Raw genomic sequence first — 19,340 nt, forward strand, 5'->3', positions numbered from 1 at the left:
GATTTTACCTTAAGGAATGAGAAATCCTTTGAAGAGTTTTAATCAGGGTGTGGCCATTTCATCTACATTTTAAAGAGCTCCTCCAGGCTGATAGCGATGGACTTACGGTAGGGCGAGGCTACCTGGGAGCAGTGAGAGGCTCCCATGGAAGTCCACCTGGAGACAGACCGGCTGGGCCAGCCAGGGGCACCAGACGTGGAAAGGGTAGGGCTGGCTGGAAATACATTTTTGAGGCAGAAGCTGCAAGACTAGTTATGAATTGTCTTGAGGAGTAAGAGAGAGAGACTTATTCTTACATTTAGGGCTTGAAAACCCAGGTGAATAGTGACGCCATTTGGGAAGATGGGAAAGATTGGGGGGATTATGTTCCCGGCCTTAGGTTGATGCACATTTTCCATGGTCTAGCCTGCACCTTCTTCCAAGTAACTGAGAGGCACTGCACTTACATTATTTTTGGAGAAAGCACCTTAAAATACAAACACTGAACAAAATAAGGCCAAAGCGGGAGCAGTGAACGGCCCTACGACCCCCTTGCAGACACCAGCAGCCACTAATCCGGATTCGGAGCAGTCGCTGCCCAACTAGGAACCTGCAGACCCGCATTATTCCCCAGCCAACATCTCAGCTCCCGAAAAGCTAGGGAGGGGTGTCGGGTCTTGCCGCATTCACAGGCTCTGCATTCTAACATTTCCTTAATTACGTGTCTGCTCACTGGATGGGTTGGGGACCTGCAGTAACGACGCCTCGCTGGGTCCGTCCCACCAGTAAGTTCGCCCCGCTGCCCAGCCTGCTCCTCTCTTCCTAAATGCGAGCAAGGGCAAAACAAACACTGTGCCGCGCAGCTCCCGCAAGTGACCTTCCTCCGTCTCGAAAAGCAGTGCGGGTGCCCGCCGCCAGGCCCGAGCGCCCAGTGAGTCCCGCTTATCCCTCCCCAGGGAAGGGAACCCAGGGCCCCCGAGCCCCGTCGCCAGCCAGCGAGGGGCCAAGCGCAGGAGCCCATCGCCCGCATCCCCACCCCCGGCCCCCGCTGACACGCAGCCGCCTCTGCGACCGCCCCGGCCCCGGCCCCCCGACCTCGGCCCCCGGGCCCCCGCACCCCCGCACCCCCCGGGCCCCGGCCCCCGCGCGAGCCCGCCAGGCCCGCCCCCGCTGGCCCGCGCGCCCGAGGGCCTCCCCGGGCCTCCCCGCCGGGGCCGCGCAGCGAGCGCGCACCCGGCAGCCCGGGGCGACCAGGCCGAGCCGGGGCGCCTGTCCCTCCGGCCCGCCTGTGGCCCGAGACCCGCCCCGGGGGGGGCGCCTCCCTCAGGAGGGCCTCCCGCCGCCCGGGGGCGCCGGGCCGGGCGGGCCGGGGAGGCCGGATGCCCGCGGGCGGGGGCGGCGAGGGCGGGGGGCGGCCGGGGGAGCGGGAGGGGGAGGGAGGAGGGCGGCGGCGGCGGCGGCGGCGCGCACCTCGCCCCCGGCCCCGCCGCCGCCGCCCGCCCGGCCCAGGAAAGTAGGCCCAGCCCGGCGGAGGGGCCCGCCGCGCCGCGCCGGTATCATTCCGCCCGCGCCCTGCGGCCGCCAGTTGGGCGGCGGCGGCGGCGGCGGCGGGCGCGGCGGCGGCGGCGGCGGCGGCGGCGGCCCCCGCCCCGCCCCGGCCCCGGCCCCGGCCCCGCCGGCCGCCCCCGGCCCGGCCCGCTCCCGGCGCCCTCCGCGCGGCATCCGGGGACTATACTCGCGCGGAGCGGCACAGCGCGGCCGGCCGGGCCGGAGCCGCTTACCGGTGTCGCCGCGCGCCTTGCTCTCCTTGGGCTTCGGGGGGCGGCCCCGCGGCATCGTCGGCGGCGGCGGCGGCGGCGGCCCACCCCTCGGCCGCACACACACTCACACACATACACTTGGCGCAGCGCGCACGCGCGGGGGCCGGCCGCGGGAGCGCGGCGCGCGCCCGCCGAGCGGCGGAGGCGGGCGGCGCGGCGGGCGGGCGGGCGGCCGCCGGGCCGCGGCCGAGCGCCGCGGGCGTCACGGGGGCGAGGCGCCCGGCCGAGCGAACGGGAGGGCCGGAGCCGCGCCGACTGCGGCGGGTTCCATGGCCCGGCGGGCCGCGTCGGGGGCGTTGGGCGCGGGCGCGAGCTGGGGGCGGGAGCGGCGCCGCGCGCATGCGCGTTCCGCCGCTCGGGCCTGGCGGGGCCGGAGGGCGCGCGGTCCCCGGGGCGCGCCCTCGGCCCTGGCCGGAGCGGGCCGCCCTCGCAGTGCGCGCGCAGGCGGGGTCGCGAGCTGGGGCGCCGTCGGGGCGCGAGAAAGGCGGCCTCGGAACTGGCACAGGTGGTGAGAAAGCGTGGCTGCTGCAAGACGAGGCCCGGAGCCGGGGCCCTGGACGTGCCGGGCGCTTCGGGCGGGCCCACCGTGCTCGCGGAGGGACCGTGACGGCAGCAGGCCCGGCGCGCCCGCCGCCAGGCGCCGGTCCGGGGCCCAGCGCGCGGGCCCGGCTCTTGGGCGGAGGGGCCGCCCCGCGCGTGGCGCGCGTCGAGGGGACGGCTGCCCGGTGTGCGTCGCCTAGTCCGTGCTGCTGTGCTCGCCCTGGCTTCCGCCACATTGCGGCGCAGTAGCCGGACGAGCGCGGGGGCGGCCGGGGGCGGCGACAGGGTCGCGCGGGGAGGGCCCACCGGCTGAGGCCACGGAAGGCGGTCCGGCGGGGTCGGTAGCCTCGGCGGAAGTGGTTCAGAGCAGCAAGAGGTGACCGACTGCAGGCGCGGCCTTAGGAGGGGGCACAAAGGGCAGGCAGTGTCTCCCCCCGAAATCTTGGAGCCAAAACTAGTCAACACGTCACAGGGATTTGAAAGTCGATGGAGAGATTTGAGGACAACGTAAAGTACGGCTGGAAAAATAAATAGGAAAGGCCCTCTTAAGCGAAACCTAGTGAACGCTTGCATCCTACCGGATGGTAAGAGAGGGCTTCCCAGATAGAGGCAACGGGGGAAAAGGGGGGGTAGAGTATCTTGTCAGGTGCTCTGTGTTCGCTTTTGTTTACTACATTCATTCAAACCCTGAAAGAGCTGGGCAGTTAATCCTATTTGAAAAGAAACGAGCTCAGGCTATTTAACCTCTAACATCAGCTAGCCAACCAAAGGCAAATGTTAATTTTTTTTTTTTTAAGATTTTATTCATTTATTTATTTGAGAGAGAGAGAGAGTGAGCACGAGAGGGGGGAGTGGGAGAGGGAGAAGCAGACTCCCCGCCGAGCAGGGAGCCCGATGCGGGGCTCGATCCCGGGACCCCGGGATCGTGACCTGAGCCGAAGGCAGTCGCCCAACCAACTGAGCCACCCAGGCGCCCGGCAAATGTTAATTATTAACATCTTTTTAACTACTCACATTTTAGTGTTCCGCATAACCCTGCAGGGTGCCATTTTACAGATGATGGTACTGAGGTTCAGAGGGGCCGAGTAATTTGATTAAGGGTACACAGCCTGTAAGCAAGTCCAAGGTGCAAACCAAGTCTGATCAGCTGTTCATCCCATGTACACGGTTCCATCAAAACAGAAATACACATAAGTTTAGACGAAATACGACAGTATTAACATGTGTATCAGGGCTAGCATAGGTATAAGGCTGAGACAAAAGACTGGAGGCAGATCTTAAGAATCTTGGGCCATTTGTAAGTCAATTTGGATGATAATATGTACGAATGTACCCTATTCTGAAAATGATTTGAAGCAATTCATATCAGTAAAACATAGATGAGGAAATCAGGATAAAGGAAGAAAGTAGAAATCAAAGGGAATAAGTACCTAAATTAGCAAAGTCCTATGTAGTTAAAAAAGGTGAATAGGAAATTCAACTCCAGGTTTTTTATCCCAAGAAGTAGACGTGATTAGCTACAAGATTCTCACTTATCCATAGAAAACAGCTGTATCCCTATGTAGTTTCATAGGATTGTTTCTTTTTTTACCATCCATACGCACACATATCATCTGTAAACAGAGACAATTTTACTTCTTCCCTTACGATTTGGATGCCTTTTATTTATTTTTCTTGCCTAATTGCTCTGGCTAGGACTTCCACTGCAACGTTGAATAGGAGTGGTCAGAGTGGACACCCTTGTCTTATTCCTGATCTTGGAAAGCTCTGAACACCTCACCACTGAGTATGTTAGCTGTGGGTTGGTCATAGATGGCCTTTATTATGTTAAGATACATCCTTTATGTACCCAATTTGTTGAGAGCTTTTATCATGAAAGGATGTTGAATTCTATCAAATACTTTTTCTACATCTGTTGAGATGAACATGTATCTTTTATTCTGTTAATGTGGTGTGTCACATTAATTTGCATTGCTTTCCTAGGATAAATTATACTTGATCATGGTGTACAATTCTTTTAATGTGCTGTTGCCTTCAGTTTGCTAGTATTTTACCAGAAATGTTTGCATATATTCATCAGGGATATTGGCCTATAGTTTTGGTTTGTTTTCTGTTTCTTTTCCTATCCTTACCTGGCTTTGGTATCAGGGTACTCCTGGCCTCATAAAATGAGTTTGAGAGTATTCCCACTCCTCAGTTGTTTGGAAGAGTTTGAGAAGGATTCATGTTATTCTTTAATGTTTGGTAGAATTCACTGGCGAAACCATCTACTACTGGGCTTTTCTTTGGTTGGAGATTTTTTTATTACGGTTTTAATCTCCTTACTCATTGGTCTGTTCAAATTTTCTGTCTTCATGATTCAGTCCTGGTAGGTTGTATGTAGATTCATTTCTAGACTCATCCTCCTGGATGTCTCAGGGTTCCACGGAGGGCTGCTCTTTTCTTGCATCTTATTTTTAAATTGATTACTAAAACAGACATGAAAAGGGGACATAAGACATAGGCTCCCCAGAACCACCACACAAGGCGCAGCTAGAGAACAGGGCCAACACCCTGGAAGACCCCATATGTGCTTCTCCCTCAAGGCATCCTCTTCCTAGAGGTATCTGGTCTCCTGACACTAAGACAGTCATCCCCTTGCCTTTATGGTTGTATAGTCTTTTTAGATGTCTTTAGTAAATGAAGTATTGGTCAGTTAGTCCAGCTTTTCAAATTTCTCCAAGTTTTTCAGCATTCTTCTGTGGCTTGCATCTTTGTTTCATATTGTGTTTGTGAGATTCACTGATGCTGATGCATATTGCTGTAGTTCGTTTATTTTTACTGTTGTATAGCATTTCATTGTAAGACTATGCCACAGTTTATTCATTCAATCCCTTGTTGACAGACTTCCGGGTTATGTGGAGTTGTTTTTTTTTGTTTGTTTTTTTACGAACATGCTGCTAGGATTATTCCTGCACTTGCCTTCTGGTGTTGATTTTTTTTTTTTTAATACAGGATGAAAAATATTTATTATTTTTTGCTTTCAATTTGTCCCATGTCAGCTACGTTTACTTTTCTCCACTTTCTTTCCTTTTTTTGGACTGACTTTTTTCCCCCCTCATTCTCCTTTTTCCCTTTTGCTACTTTGAAAGTTATATACGCATTCCATTAAGGGTAACCTAGAAACTTCAAGATGATACTTATGAAAGTGGAAGGTTAACATCTTTACCCTGCTCCTAATTTATAGGCTATTGTTTGGTGTTTTAATTCTACTTTAAACTGCAGAAGATATTATTGTTTTATTTAGTCTAATTTGTGTAGATATACTCACATATTCCAATATACTTATATTCCGATTTTGTTTGTGCTCTGTACTCCTTCTTATGTCTCCAAACTTCACCTCCTATCTCTTTGTCTCATATACGCACTTTACAATTTCACTGAGTGAACATGACTAGCAGCAAGCATTCTATTATTTTTTGTTTACCTGAAAATGCCTTTATTTTGCCCTCATTCTTAAAGATACTAGTTAAATAATTCTAGGTTAACACTTATTTTCTTTCAATCCACTGAAAATATTCCACTTTTAGCTTAGCTTCTGTTGTAAGTGATGACAAGTAGGTTCTCGGTCTTCTTTCTTTTGCAGGTCATTTTTCCTCACTGGAAGCTTCTATGACCTTCTCTCAGCCATTGGTGCCTTGCAGATTCATCACGGAGTGCCTAGGTGTGGATTCTTTTCATTTATATGCTCAGGGATTCAGTAGGAATTCTCAGGGATTATATCTACAAAGGTGGCCTCAGCCCCATTCTTTCTCTCTCTTGGAATTCCAGCCAGATTTATGATAGGCCTGCTCATTTTATTCTCTATTTTTCTTAACTTTTCTTTCATATTTTCTCTTTTTCTCTGTACTGCATCTTGGATAATTTTTTTTTAAAAGATTTTATTTATTTATTGACAGAGAGAGAGACAGCGAGAGAGGGAACACAAGCAGGGGGAGTGGGAGATGGAGAAGCAGACCTCCCTCCAAGCAGGGAGCCCGATGCGGGGCTTGATCCCAGAACCCTGGGATCATGACCTGAGCCGAAGGCAGACACCCAACGACTGAGCCACCCAGGCGCCCCTTGGACAATATTTTTAAGATTTATTTTGCAATTCACCAATTTTATCTTCTGCTGTGACTTCAGTTAAACCTATCCTTTGAGTTTGATAATTCAATTATGTTTTATTTATCTTTTATAATTTGGTTCTTTTTCAAATCTACTTGGTAAGCTTTTCCAGCTTTTTATTTATTTATTTATTTATTTATTTTATTTTTTTAAAGATTTTATTTATTTATTTGAGAGAGAGAGAGAAACCACATGAGAGGGGGGAGGGTCAGAGGGTGAAGCGGACTCCCTGCCAAGCAGGGAGCCCGATGCGGGACTCGATCCAGGGACTCCAGGATCATTACCTGAGCCGAAAGCAGTCGCCTAACCAACTGAGCCACCCAGGTGCCCGCTTTTTATTTATTTTATTTATTTATTTTTAAGTTTTATTTGAGAGAAGAGAGAGAGCACAAGCAGGGGGGAGTGGCAGAGCAGAGGGAGAAGCAGGCTCCCCACTGAGCAGGGAGCCCAACACGGGGCTTGACCCCAGGACCCCGAGATCATGACCGGAGCCAAAGGCAGATGCCCAACCGACTGAGCCACCCAGGTGCCCCCTTTTCCAGTTTTTTAATGACAAAATTATGAAACATAAAAATAGTTGAAAAAATAGTTTAATGAACTCCTGTATACTGAACACTTAGATTCTACAGTCTTAATATTTTTGCCATATTTGCTTTATCTGTTTATTTTTCTATTGTCTTTGGTTTTTCTGTGGTGCAGTTTTTGTTTCTTGTTACTTTGTTTTTGCCAAGCTATTTGAAATAAGCTGCAGACATCACAACACTGTACCCCCTAACTACCTCAGCATAGATCTCTTAAGAATACATGCTTTTCCTTACATATCCATGATATCATTATTATATCTAAGAAAAATATCAATAATCTAATATATTTAATATCTAGTCTATATTAAAATATTCCCAATTGTCTCTAAAGTTTCTTGTTTCCCCAATCAGGATCCAATAAGGACTCATGTTTTGTTTTGTTTTATTTTCCAAGATTTTATTTATTTATTTGACAGCTTTGTTGAAATATAATTGATGTACAACAAACTGCACATATTAAAGGGTGAAGTGTGATAAATTTTGACACATGTATAAAATGTGAAGCCATCAATACAATCAAGGTGTGAACATGTCCTATCACCCAAACACTCCCTTGTTTCCCTGTGCACTCACCCCCTCTCCCTGATCCCCAATTCCCAGGTAACTGCTGATCTTTTTGTCACTGTAGATTAGATTGCATTTTCCAGAACTTTATATAAATGGAGCCATATGATATGTATTCTTTTTGCCTAACTTCTTTCACTCTGAATAATTATTTTGAGATTTACCCATGTTGCTGTAGTAATCAGTAGTTCATTCCTATTTATTGCTAAGTAGTTATTTTCTTTTTTTTACTGAGATACAATTTACATATAACATTCTTTTCAGGTGTGTAGCACAATTATATATAATTGTATAAATTAGAAGATGATACTGATCAATCTAGTTAACATCGATCACCACACAGAGTTACAAGTTTTTTTCCTTGTGGTGAGAACTTTTAAGATCTACTCTCTTAGCAACTTTCAAATATACAATACAGTGTTGTTAACTATGGTCACATTACCTTTTCAGGACTTACATATTTTATAAAAGTATGGAATGCTTCACCAATTTGAGTGTCATGCTTGCACGGAGCCCATGTTAATTTTCTCTGTATCACTCCGATTTTATCATACGTGCTGCCGAAGAGAGCGCTGAATAGTATTTCATTTTATGGGTGTACCACCGTTTCTCTATCCATCCACCTGTTGATGGACATTTGGGTTGTTTTCAGTTTTTGACTCTTATAAACAGGACCCAGACTAGGTAATAGAACAAGGCAGCTTGTGCTCACCCCCAGGTTTGTACGTATATTCCACGTGCCTCACCTTGCACAGCCCCTGATCATAGACGAAACAGCTATGAACATTGGCCTCAAGTCTTGGCATGGACACAACACACGCTTCCGTTTTTCCTGGGTAAGTACCTAGGAGTGGAGTGGCAGGGTCAAATGGCAGCTATTCCTTTCACTTTTTTAGAAGCTGCTAAACCACTTTCCAAAGTAGATGTGCCCTCTTACATTTCTACCAGCAACGTAGGACATTTCAGTTGCTTCACTCACCAGCACTTGGTATGGTTAGCCTTTTGAATTTTAGTCCTTCCGGTAGATGTGTAATGATATCTCGTTGTGGTTTTTATTTGCCCTTCTCTAATAACTAATGAAATGGAGCATCTTTTCATCTGCTTATTTGCTGTCCATGGATCGTCCTTGATGTAGTGTCTGTTCAGATCTTTTGCCCATTTTTAATTGGATTGTTTGTCATCTCATTGAGTTGTAGAGTTATTTGTGTACCCCAAATACAATTGCTTTTGTCAGGTATATGTTTTGTAATATTTCCTCCTAGTAGGTGGCTTGCCTTTTCATTTCCATAATATTGTCTTTCGAATGGCATGAGTTTTGGGGTTTTTCGAAGTTCACATTATCAATTGTTCCATGCTTTTTGTGTCATTTCAAGGAAACTTTGCCAAATCCAAAGTCATTAAAATTTTCTGTGTTTTCCTTTGGAAGTTTTACCTCTAACATTTTGGTCTTTCTCCATTATGGTTAATTCTAAATATGGTATGATGTAAGGGTTGAGTTTCATTTTCTCAACATGATATCCAATTGCTCCAGTACAATTTGATAAAAAGATGATTATTTCTCCATTAAAATGCCTTGTCAACATTGTTTAAACTTAATTGCTCATATATGTACAGGCCTATCTTGGGCTCTATTCTGTTCTATTACTTTTCTGAGTTTCTCTTATCTCCAATGCCACACACATTTCCTGAATTTTAAAATCCGCTTGTCAATTTCAAAAAAAAAAAAAAAATTTAAAAAGCCAGCTGAGATTTTTTAATAGAATTGCTTCGGATCCATAAATTGATTTGGAAGAAATTCACACCTTAACCATATGGAGTTACCCAGTCTATGACCACAGTATCTTTTCCAGTTTACTCAAGTCTCTTCTCATGCCTCTCAGCTGTGTTTTGTAGTTTCCAGTGCTCAGGTCTTGTCCATCTTTTGTCAAATATATCCTTCCTACATAGTTCGTATTTTTGTGTCATGTTAAACATATTGCTTATCTACTGTCATATTGATAGCTCTATTTTTTTATATTGGTTGTTTATCCTTTTTTTTTTTAATCTGAAACCTTGCTAAACTTAAAAGTTACAGTAGTTTTTTTTGTAGACTCCAAAAGAGTTTTTTAAATAAGTGATTATGATTTCTGAGAATAAACTGTTTTACTTCCTTTCCAATATAGAGCTGGGTTTTTTCCCCCCTTTTTCTGGCTTTACTGTGCTGGCCTGAACCTCTAATACTAGTTCTAGTACTAATGGGTAGACAAAGTAACAGCAACTATTCAGTCTGTCACTATTAATTAGGATATTAGCTACAGGTTTTCTCGAGTTGCCCTTTAACATATTGAGAACATTCCCTTCCTGTCGTAGACTGAGAGTTTCTGTCATGAATGAATATTGCACTTGCTAACATTTTCTTATGAATTTTTGTATCTTGTTCATGAGAGATATCAGTCCGTGGTTCTTTTTTTTTTTTTTTTCTTTTTTAAATTCCTGTAATGTGTTTTTCTGGTCTCTGTATTGGGTTAATACTAGTCTCCTAGATTGAACTGTGAAATATTCCTTTCTCTTGAATTGGATGGAAGAGCTTAGCATTAGCACACTTGCCAAGTCTTAGAATGTTTGGGCTTTTCAATTTGTTGTTGTTCTTTTTTTTTTTTTTTAAGATTTTATTCATTTATTTATTTGTTTGTATGTGAGAGAGAGAGAGAGAGAGCACAAGCAGGGGAAGCAGAGGCAGAGGGAGAAGCTGATTCCCCGTGGAGCAGGGAGTCCAATGCAGGACTCGATCTCAGGACCCTGGGATCATGACCTGAGCCTGAGGTGAACGCTTAACTGACTGAGCCACCTAGGCACCCCAATTTGTTTTTGTTCTTTGTTTCTCAGGTTCCAAGATAGATTCAAGCCTAAGGGTAATGAAGAAGAAAACAAAAACACTGGGCATCAATCATTTGCCACCAGGCACATTTACATGTTTAATCTCTATTAGTTACCCCAGGACTAGAAGTGTGCATTATACTCCCATTTTACAAGTTTAGTGAAAGAGGTTAAATAACTTGCCTAAGAGGACATGGTAAGTCTTGGAGTTCTGATTGGAAAGTAGGTCTCTAAGTCTCCAGAAGCTGTATCCTCTTTCCTACACAAGATGAGCAAATTAAAGTATATACCTCGTAGTTTGAGAAACTAAGATCTGGGAGCATGAATTTAACTTCACTCCAGAGTCCCTTAAATGCACAGGTTGCATGTTGAACTAAACTCTGAAATCCACCTGACGCTGAAATTGCCTTGAGTAGTTTCAGAAATAAATTGACTTGGTTTGACACCAAAGAAAATGGAAACAACATGATAATTGAAACAACAGCACTATAATGATAAGATACAATAAATAGATGAATTTAATGATTGCTGAGTCCAAGCTGGAATTCATAGTGATACCAATGGGTCCCGACACGTGACTTTCTCAGAAGCACACCGGAGCCCAAGAAAATGGGCACAGTCCACATGGAAGGGCGGGTGTAAGGACTGGCAGAGCTGACTGGTTGGGGGGGGCGCCTCGATGTCCCACCTAACAGCGTGATTTCAGAAAGCACAATCAGCTGACGGAAATAAGGAATGATGTTCAAACATTCAAATAAGAAAGCAAATGATGTGTGAATGTCTTGAATAATAAGGAAGAATGAGGCTTAATGAGGACACAGGATATGATCAGTGGCCATGATGGAGTGGGAAAAGGAAGTTTGCCATCAGGGATGGGGCTCAAAAACACCAGGGTTGTAAAACTGTGAATGATGACAAGTTCCACCGTGGGATCATGGAAGAGATTGCTTTATCTGTCTGCCTTGTGTCTGTCGTCTACCTTCTTAACCATCTGCTGGGTGCTTACTACACGCCAGGCACCACATCACCCTCTTCAAGGACACATGAAAGACAAGCTCTTTCACTTAAGTGTCTGCCAAAGTAATGAGCAGAGAAATGGGGGGGGGGGGCACGAGGGGTTCATCTACCAGAAAGTTAAAATGGTGTTGAAGAGACAATGCAGATTTTAGGTTCTTTATGCCAAAGACTACTTATTACAGAGATACAGTGTCCACTCTCCAAAAATGTATGAATAGATTCAGTCCTGAAATGCTAAAAAAAAGAATAGGCAAAACATCAAAATTTCGGGTAAAATTTTCATATAATCCTAATAGGGACAATACTCATTTAAATTCAATTTTGGGGGCGCCTGGGTGGCTCAGTTGGTTAAGCAACTGCCTTCGGCTCAGGTCATGATCCTGGAGTCCCTGGATCGAGTCCCGCATCGGGCTCCCTGCTCAGCAAGGAACCTGCTTCTCCCTCTGACCCTCCCCCCTCTCATGTGCTCTCTCTCGTTCTCTCTGTCTCAAATAAATAAATTAAATAAATACATAAATAAATAAATTCAATTTGGGGGCATTCTGAAATTTTGAAGTTTTCCTGAGTGATACTTATTTATCCCCTTTCTATAAAATGCTTGTCTGTGTTATCACTTGATCCTTAGAATCCAATTTGAGGTAGATAAGGAGTGTTATTCCTTTCTATACACGAGGAAGCTGAGGCCCGAAGGGGGTGAAGTAACTCTCTTGCTCAAGGTTCATGGAAAGAAATAGCAGAGCTGTTCTCCAGACACCTCTCGGTCCATGCGATCTGCACCCACACCAGCTCCATCTCTGTGCCCCTCGGCGTCTTAGATCATATTTTGTCCTTGACTCACCTGCACCAAGGGTTGAGGCAGAAATACCTATTCCGACTTCAACTCCCACTTCCTACACTAGGAGGCTCACTCCTCTCACAGGGCACATCGATCATGGACCCACAACTATGCAATGTTCTTCTTCCTTTATTGCTTAGTGCCTCCTGGTGCTGGGGAGCTGTGTTAGGTCAAAGACGAAGCGCTGTGTGTGTGCATCCTCACCAGCGACCACTTCCTGGGAAAAGGTGACAGGCCTCCCAGGATGGGGCAACTGCATCTATCCCTTGGACCCAGCCGCATAGACTCTTTCCAAAATCGGCAGCCATCCTTCCCAGTTAGTGAAACCAAGTGGAGATTAGGTTGTTCGACGGCACTCAACAAATCTCCTGAATTTCTGTTTCCAGAAAACGTCCCAGAGCGGTGCGCAGTAGGCACGCGACATGAACGATCATTCCCAAAGTACAATCGGTGTGCGTGTGTCCCCTGACACAGAGGACCGCCAATCTGTGGAACTCCATAGGAATGCTGCCCCGTGGCAGGCTCTCCAGCCTTCAGCCTCGGCTGCCGCCTTCGAATCGCTCTTCGGGGAAACGAGAGGCTGTTTCGTTCCGTGCTAGAGCAGGGCTGATCATTTTCTCTCCCGAGTCGCTAAAACACAGATAAGTGTTCTTAATTCTGTCTCATACTGGGGGGCATCTGTTCACTTCTTCCCTAAAAATGAGAGGCTTTATGTCAACTGAACCTTTCTGCCAGTGAATTAACCTCACACAACCCCAGCCTCACCTGCCCAGGGGGGACAGGGCAGAGGCACCGCGAGCTCCATCTTTTTACACACTCAGCTCACAACAACGTTCTACGGCCCACGGCGTGTGACAGGGGCTCTGTGAAGCTTGCACTCTTCTAGCACATTCTCTCCCATAGAATCCTCACAGCTGCTGACAGTCACTTCTACCTTTCTAGGTCTCAAATGGTAAAATTAGAAAGTTGAACTAACGGCTCTCTGAGGTCCCCACACAGCTTTTTTTTTTAGGATTTTATTTGTTTATTTATTTGACAGAGAGAGAGACAGCGAGAGAGGGAACACAAGCAGGGGGAGCGGGAGAGGGAGAAGCAGGCTCCCCGCTGAGCAGGGAGCCCGATGTGGGGCTCGATCCCAGGACCCCGGAATCATGACCTGAGCCGAAGGCAGACGCTCAACGACTGAGCCACCCAGGTGCCCCCCCACCCAGCTTTAATATCCTATCACTGCTCTATGCTTCAACCATAAAACGTCAAACACTATTTTTTTAAGGAAGAGCCTGCTGGGATAAAGGGTAAAGGTCCTTGAACATGCACATTCCCAGGGCTCCCTGCTTGCCCGTGGATCACAGGTGTGAGAGTCACACTTGGCTATAATAAAAACAAAAATGTGCCAACAATTCACTAGCAGTCCCCAGCTTCCTTTCTGCAGCTCAGTGCTGCCTGCAACCTCTCTGGGGAAGTCACGTGCCCAGGGGCAGCCACACTGAAAGAGGGGACAACACCCTACCCCATTTCTCTAGAATCCTAAACACAACCAGCCCATTGCCTGGGGAGGTTACCCTGGGGCCAAGTGATAGAGGAAAGGGCAGGTTCCAAAGCCCTGTCACCACTGGTCCTTCCTGTCCCTCTCCTGGTCCCCGTCGGGCCTCAGGGCCCACCCACCGCTCACCTGGAGTGCGGCTCCCCGGGTTACTTCTCACCTCAACTGCAGAACTTAATGGGATCTTCTGAAACCACTCTCAGCTGGTCTTCACTTCTCTGGTCCTCCAGAACTCCTTAGAACACCCAGGCCGGGCCCCCACAGCTCTGCTCTCTCTATCCGCTGCCCTGCCCTCCCCCTCCTGCTCCCTGTGAGCCCAGTCACTTGCTCAGCTTACCCAGCTTACGGCCGCCTCCCACAGCTGCACCGGGCCCTGGGTTGCTCCCCGCACAGTCCGTCCCCTGTCTCAGCCAGCAACCCTCTGTGACACTCTCCACTTCTCAAGCTGCTCGGGCTGTGCCCCGTCCCCTTCCCGGTGAGTGGGGCCCCTCCAGCACCTGCCTGGTCTTCCCCCAGCCACGTGCCAGCATCACTTATAAGCCATTTACCCAACCTGGAGCGGCCTTCCTCCCACCAAGTTCGCATCTCGGTTAAGGACCTTGGCTCCTAGAACAGGGCTTGCTGGCTTTCCTGCGTCATCCCTGCTGTCTTGACAGTGATGTCTGGGACATTCCTTGCAGCTCGTCATCATTTTCTGCTAACCTCAACTCCATCTCTTCTTCCCCAGCCCGGCTGCCAGGGCCTCGTCTTCGCCTGCATCCTCCCAACTCGAAGGTAGGCCCATTAGTCCCGGCTTCAAACACGCCTCTCAGTTTCATCCCCCATCCTGCCTGGAGAGTGAGCTTTCCAAAATTCAAACCTGACCTTTTCGCTCCTAAGCTAAACTGTTCCGAGGTGCTGCCAATTCCTGCATTCTGGATTTTAAAATCTGTTTTAAGATACATTATGTAATGCTAAACGCACAGAAGTGTATAAATACTGTTACTAACACCTGCACACTCATCACTGATTCTGCCTGGACGTCACAGTTGGAGGCCTGTGTCCTCATGGCCACTGTTTTGCACAACTTCAGGGGACACGCCCAGGGGTCAAGCCATGCACCCTCAGCCTCGGGGCTAGGAGAGCAGCCCTGCATGTGCTTCCCCTCCCGGCAGTCACCCCAGACACGGAGCTAATCTTCATGTGCTCACTCCCTCTGCATCTCGAAGCTGTATGTGGTACTGTTCTGCCCACCTTCTGTAAGTGGTGGCAAGCTCTATATACTTAAGCATCTGTTTTCTCGTTCCATATTGTGATGAAATGCATATTGTCTTCATTTTCGCGGCTGCGGACAGTTCCATTGTATGACTATAGTGCAATTTTCTTAATCTCTTCTGTTGATGAAATTTAGGCTAGTTTCGATTTTTTTTCTTTGCTACTACAAATATTATTGCTCTGAACATCCTTATACATGTCTCCCTGTGGATATAAATATTCTGGGCTGTAGGAGTGGAGTTGCTGGGGTTTAACATGATTTTCCAACATGATTGCAAGAATTTACATTCTCACCAGCAGTGTCTGAAAATTCTGGTGCTCTCTGTCCTCGTCCCGACTGAGTACTACCAGGCTTCTCCATTTTTGCTAACCTGTGAGGTTTTGAGTTTTCTTAATTTCTAGTGAGGGTGAACCTCCCATTTGCTTTTCCTCTTCCGTGATTTGCCTCTTGTTTTGTTTTGTTTTTTGCCTATTTTAAAAATTTGGTTTTGTGTGTTTTCATTGATCTATTATAATTCTTTGTATATTCTGAATACTAATATTTTATTGATAAATACAGGTATTTTATGAGATAGATACTAGTATTTTATCAAGAACTCCAAGTTTTAATTTGATTGTAATTTCATGTACCAGCCTTTTCCCCAACCCAAGATTTCAGGTTTTTCCATCATGACATTCATGATCCTTTCTCATTCATCTCAAGAGCCCTTCCCGGCTTCCCAAGCCTGAGTGTCCCCCTGCCCCCTGTGTCCCCCATAGTAATGATGCTCACGGCCTCCCATGCACGGTCAGATCCAGCTTTCTCCCTGACCCTGTCTGATGAGGCGTCCTCCATCAGGCAGCCAAATTCCTCCTGGCCATGGTTTTGGTAATAGCTCGAGTTGGTTATCTGAGCGTCTGTTTTCCCCCTTAGATTTTGGGATTTCAATCCCTTTGTTCAGACAGGGGGATTTGTAGGAGGCAGCAAGGCCCTTCAGACTCAGGATCCGCATGGGGAATGGGGAGGTGGTCTGGGTGTGAAGGCACCCCAGGCCGGGCTGGGAAGCCAAGAGCAAAACCAGGTCTCAGGAGGAGCGTGCTGGAAAGTCTGGACACACTCAGTTCATCCCACAGCCAGGGGCACACTCAGTTCATCCCACAGCCAGGGGCCAGGGTGTGGATGGGAATCCATCCCGGGAGTGACGGGGAAAACCACCTGGACAGTGGGGTGAGGCTCAGGGGCTGCAGGTGGGGATGGGGGCCCAGGGGCATTTAAGAGCTCCGAAGGGACTGCGGTCCCTTCCCTTTGTGTGTGGGTGGGTGCTCCAGCCAGAGCGGCCTCACAGGGTCACCTGGCACGCTGTGCAGTCACCATGGCTCTCCCCAGTGCCAGAACCCCACAAGGGGCAGAAGGGCTGCTCTGGGCTAATGTCAGTCAGCGCCCCCTCCTGCATGCCCTGCTCCCCCCCATCCCCCAGGGGCAATGCTCATCCAAAAGAACAGAACTGGGCTCCACCTTCATGTTATTAGATCCAGGGATGACAGCTCACACACAGAAATGGGAAAAGGGAAACACAGGAACAGAATTGAGAAAATGAAGAAGAAATGGGGGAGAGGGAGGAAGAGAGAGAGGGAGGGAAGGAGGAAGGCAGGGTGGAGGAGGGAGGAAGGGAGAGAGGAAGTGAAGAAAGCAGGGTGGGGGAGGGAGGAAGGGAGGGAGGAAGGAGGAAGGCAGGGTGGGGGAGGGAGGAAGAGAGACGGAGGGAGGAGGAAGGAAGGAGGAGAGGGGCTGGCGCGCCACCTGGTGGCAGCTCGCCGCCAGCACGTCCTCAGCCGCAAGGCGGACAGGAGCCCTTTATTAGGCTGACCTCCAGCGCAGCAACCTTGCCAGGCACACACTGGCTGCTTATAATAACAACAGGTAACCTCTACTTACGGAGCAACAGCTCGGAGGGGGTTTTCAAGGAATAGATTCTTTTTACAGCTTTGGCTTTACAGGAGCATTGAGCATCTGGTACAGTCTCTCCCGTTCATGGAATGGCATCTTGGTTGGTACATCTGTTACGAAGACTGAACCCATATCGATACATTCGTATTAACTAATACGAATTGCATGCCTTGCACTGAGGCTGACTCCATGGGTTTTGACAAGTGCATGTCAGGTATCCACCGTTACAGCACAGAGAATAGTTTCATCGCCCCCGAATTTCTCTGGGCGCCACCTATTCACCCCCTCCCTTCCCCCACTCCTGAGCCCGGGCAGGGACTGATCCTCACCGTCTCCATAGCCCTGCCTCTCCCAGGACGTCCCAGCGCTGGGATCACACGGTTCGTGGCCATCTCAGGCTGGCTTCTTTCACTGAGGGACTCGCTCTTCACGTTCCTTATCCCACGGTCTGCAAGGACCCCGGTCTATTTATCCATCACCTGTGAAGGACATCTTGGGCACTTCCAGGTTTGAGCAATCATGAACAAACCTGCTATGAACATCTGTGTGCCAGTGCTTCCGTGGACATCATCTTCAAACCTGCGGATAAATACCAAGGAGCGGGGCTGCTGGACCGTAAGGTGAATGGGTTTCTCTTTTGTAAAAACCCCCAGCGAGCTGTCTTGGGCAGCGAGTGCGCGTTCCCGTGCCCCGCTGTCCCCCGGCGCGGTGCCCAGTGTCCTCAGTGTGCGAACGACCGGACAACCCCACAGGCCTGGCCTTTCTGATGGAGCACAGTGGTGTCTGAGCATTGTTTCTACTTTGCGTCTCCCCACTGACAGATGAGATAGAGCATCTTCTCATCAGCTTGTTTCCCATCTGTGTGTCTTCTTTGGTGACATATTTGTTCCGGTCTTTGACCGTTTTTGTAATTGGGCTGTTTGCTTGTTGTTGAGTTTTAACTTTGTATATTTTGGGTACCAGTGCTTTATCAAATATGTGCTTTGCAATATATTTTAATACAAATGAAATCAGTGCACAGATGTTTAAATGAAACATATTTGTTGGGCTGCCACTTAAAATAACCTACACCATCTGTGGTATGTGTGCAACATTTTGGGAAATATTACTTACATCTTCTGATTAAGGTGAAAGAGCAGTAACAGCCAGATGCATTTCCGTGTTCATCTAATTAAAGCAAATAACTGTAAGAGCATCAGGGAAACTCACTTCTCACAGGCTGCAGCCTTGCTTAGACATCGCTATTTTAAAACTGGTGGACTATTAGGACCCACGGTGCTGGAGGCTTCACACACACCAACATGCGTCCAACACTATATGCCTTGGAAACTCACATGCAGATTTAAATTATATTTATTTCAAAAATTTCTGGATAGCTGTTTTAGTCTAGTCAGGCTGCTGTACAAAGTACCACAGCCTGGGTGGCTTATACACAAGAGAAACTGATTTCTCTCCATCTGGAGGCTGCAGGTCCGAGATCAGGGTGCCCGCATGGTCAGGTTCCGGGTTGCGGCTCCTCTGAGCTGCGGACGGCCGTCTCTCACTGTGTGTCCTCACCTGGTGAAAGGGGCCTCTTTTTGGAGGCGCTGATCTCATTCTTGAGGGCTCCACCTTCACGACCTAATCACCCCCAAAGGTCCCGGCTCCTAATACCATCACCCTGGACACAAACATCTACTCCATGACAATACCTTACTGTAATTACTGCTCTCAGAGGTGGGTCTCGTCATTTTAGACACGCTGCCTATACCAAAGGTGAGTTATAATTTGTGGAGGGAACACCGTGTAACTTTTGGCAGCGTACCAGACCTCTCCGGGAGATACTCTGAATGGGGACGGCGCAGAGAGAACCGTCCTGACAGGAGGCCGGAACTCCTGTGGAGAGCCATCGTTCACTTGTTGTGTGTTAAGTTTCTTAACTTCTCTGAGGCTCAGTTTATTCATCTAAAGTGAGTGACGGCTCATGTTCTGTCTAGCTCTGACGCTTTTATGGTTTGATGATTTGGGACGCTTACCTTGAAGACACAGGAAGCTGCTCCGTAGGGGAGGGTGTGGAAGTAGCAGGGCGGGTCTGACGTACAGCCACAAGAGGGAGGAAGCCGAAGCCTTCACTTTACCCTCAGCTGAGATCTGAACCAAACCGCACAGCTGAGGGAGGAGCTCTCGGACCCGTCTGAGACGGTTGTGACAACTGCTGAGGAACACCAGGTAGTGCGGAGCCCCACATTTAGCAACAGAAGCGAACACACATAAAACCCAGTGGAAAACCTCCCAT

General features: G+C 48.4%; 1 protein-coding gene, 1 long non-coding RNA gene and 1 other non-coding gene across 14 annotated transcripts in view; 1 reads left to right on the forward strand and 2 right to left on the reverse strand.

Annotated features, from left to right (window-relative positions):
- ZNF236 (zinc finger protein 236) overlaps positions 1-1,922 on the reverse strand; it is a 104,127-nt gene extending 102,205 nt beyond the window's left edge. For 8 of the 11 annotated variants that reach the window (XR_010407520.1, XR_010407519.1, XR_010407518.1 and 5 more), the window contains exon 1: positions 1,761-1,922. Coding sequence is in view for 3 of the 11 variants with exons in the window: in XM_064578878.1 (XP_064434948.1) it covers positions 1,761-1,815 (55 nt within the window). In the remaining 8 variants the exon portion in view is untranslated. Of the gene's footprint in view, positions 1-8; positions 1,019-1,760 lie in introns of those variants that run through there. The other 3 variants (XM_064578884.1, XM_064578880.1, XM_064578882.1) reach the window with 2 other exon arrangements.
- A 92-nt stretch (positions 1,923-2,014) lies between these two features.
- LOC123852490 (uncharacterized) lies at positions 2,015-15,712 on the forward strand. 2 transcript variants are annotated; one of them, XR_010407522.1, is made up of 3 exons: positions 2,096-2,923; positions 5,965-6,042; positions 12,728-15,712. It is a non-coding gene; the product is annotated as an uncharacterized LOC123852490 (long non-coding RNA). The 2 variants fall into 2 exon arrangements; XR_010407523.1 differs by lacking the exon at positions 5,965-6,042 and having other exon boundaries at positions 2,015-2,923.
- On the reverse strand, positions 8,100-8,206 carry LOC123853309 (U6 spliceosomal RNA). Its single transcript, XR_006793090.1, has one exon. It is a non-coding gene; the product is annotated as a U6 spliceosomal RNA (small nuclear RNA).
- Positions 15,713-19,340: the final 3,628 nt, after the last annotated feature.

This window comes from Mirounga angustirostris, unplaced genomic scaffold, assembly GCF_029215605.1.
Source record: "Mirounga angustirostris isolate CCGP_5_RB_7025 unplaced genomic scaffold, mMirAng1.0.hap1 SCAF_14, whole genome shotgun sequence".
Lineage (NCBI taxonomy): Eukaryota > Metazoa > Chordata > Mammalia > Carnivora > Phocidae > Mirounga > Mirounga angustirostris.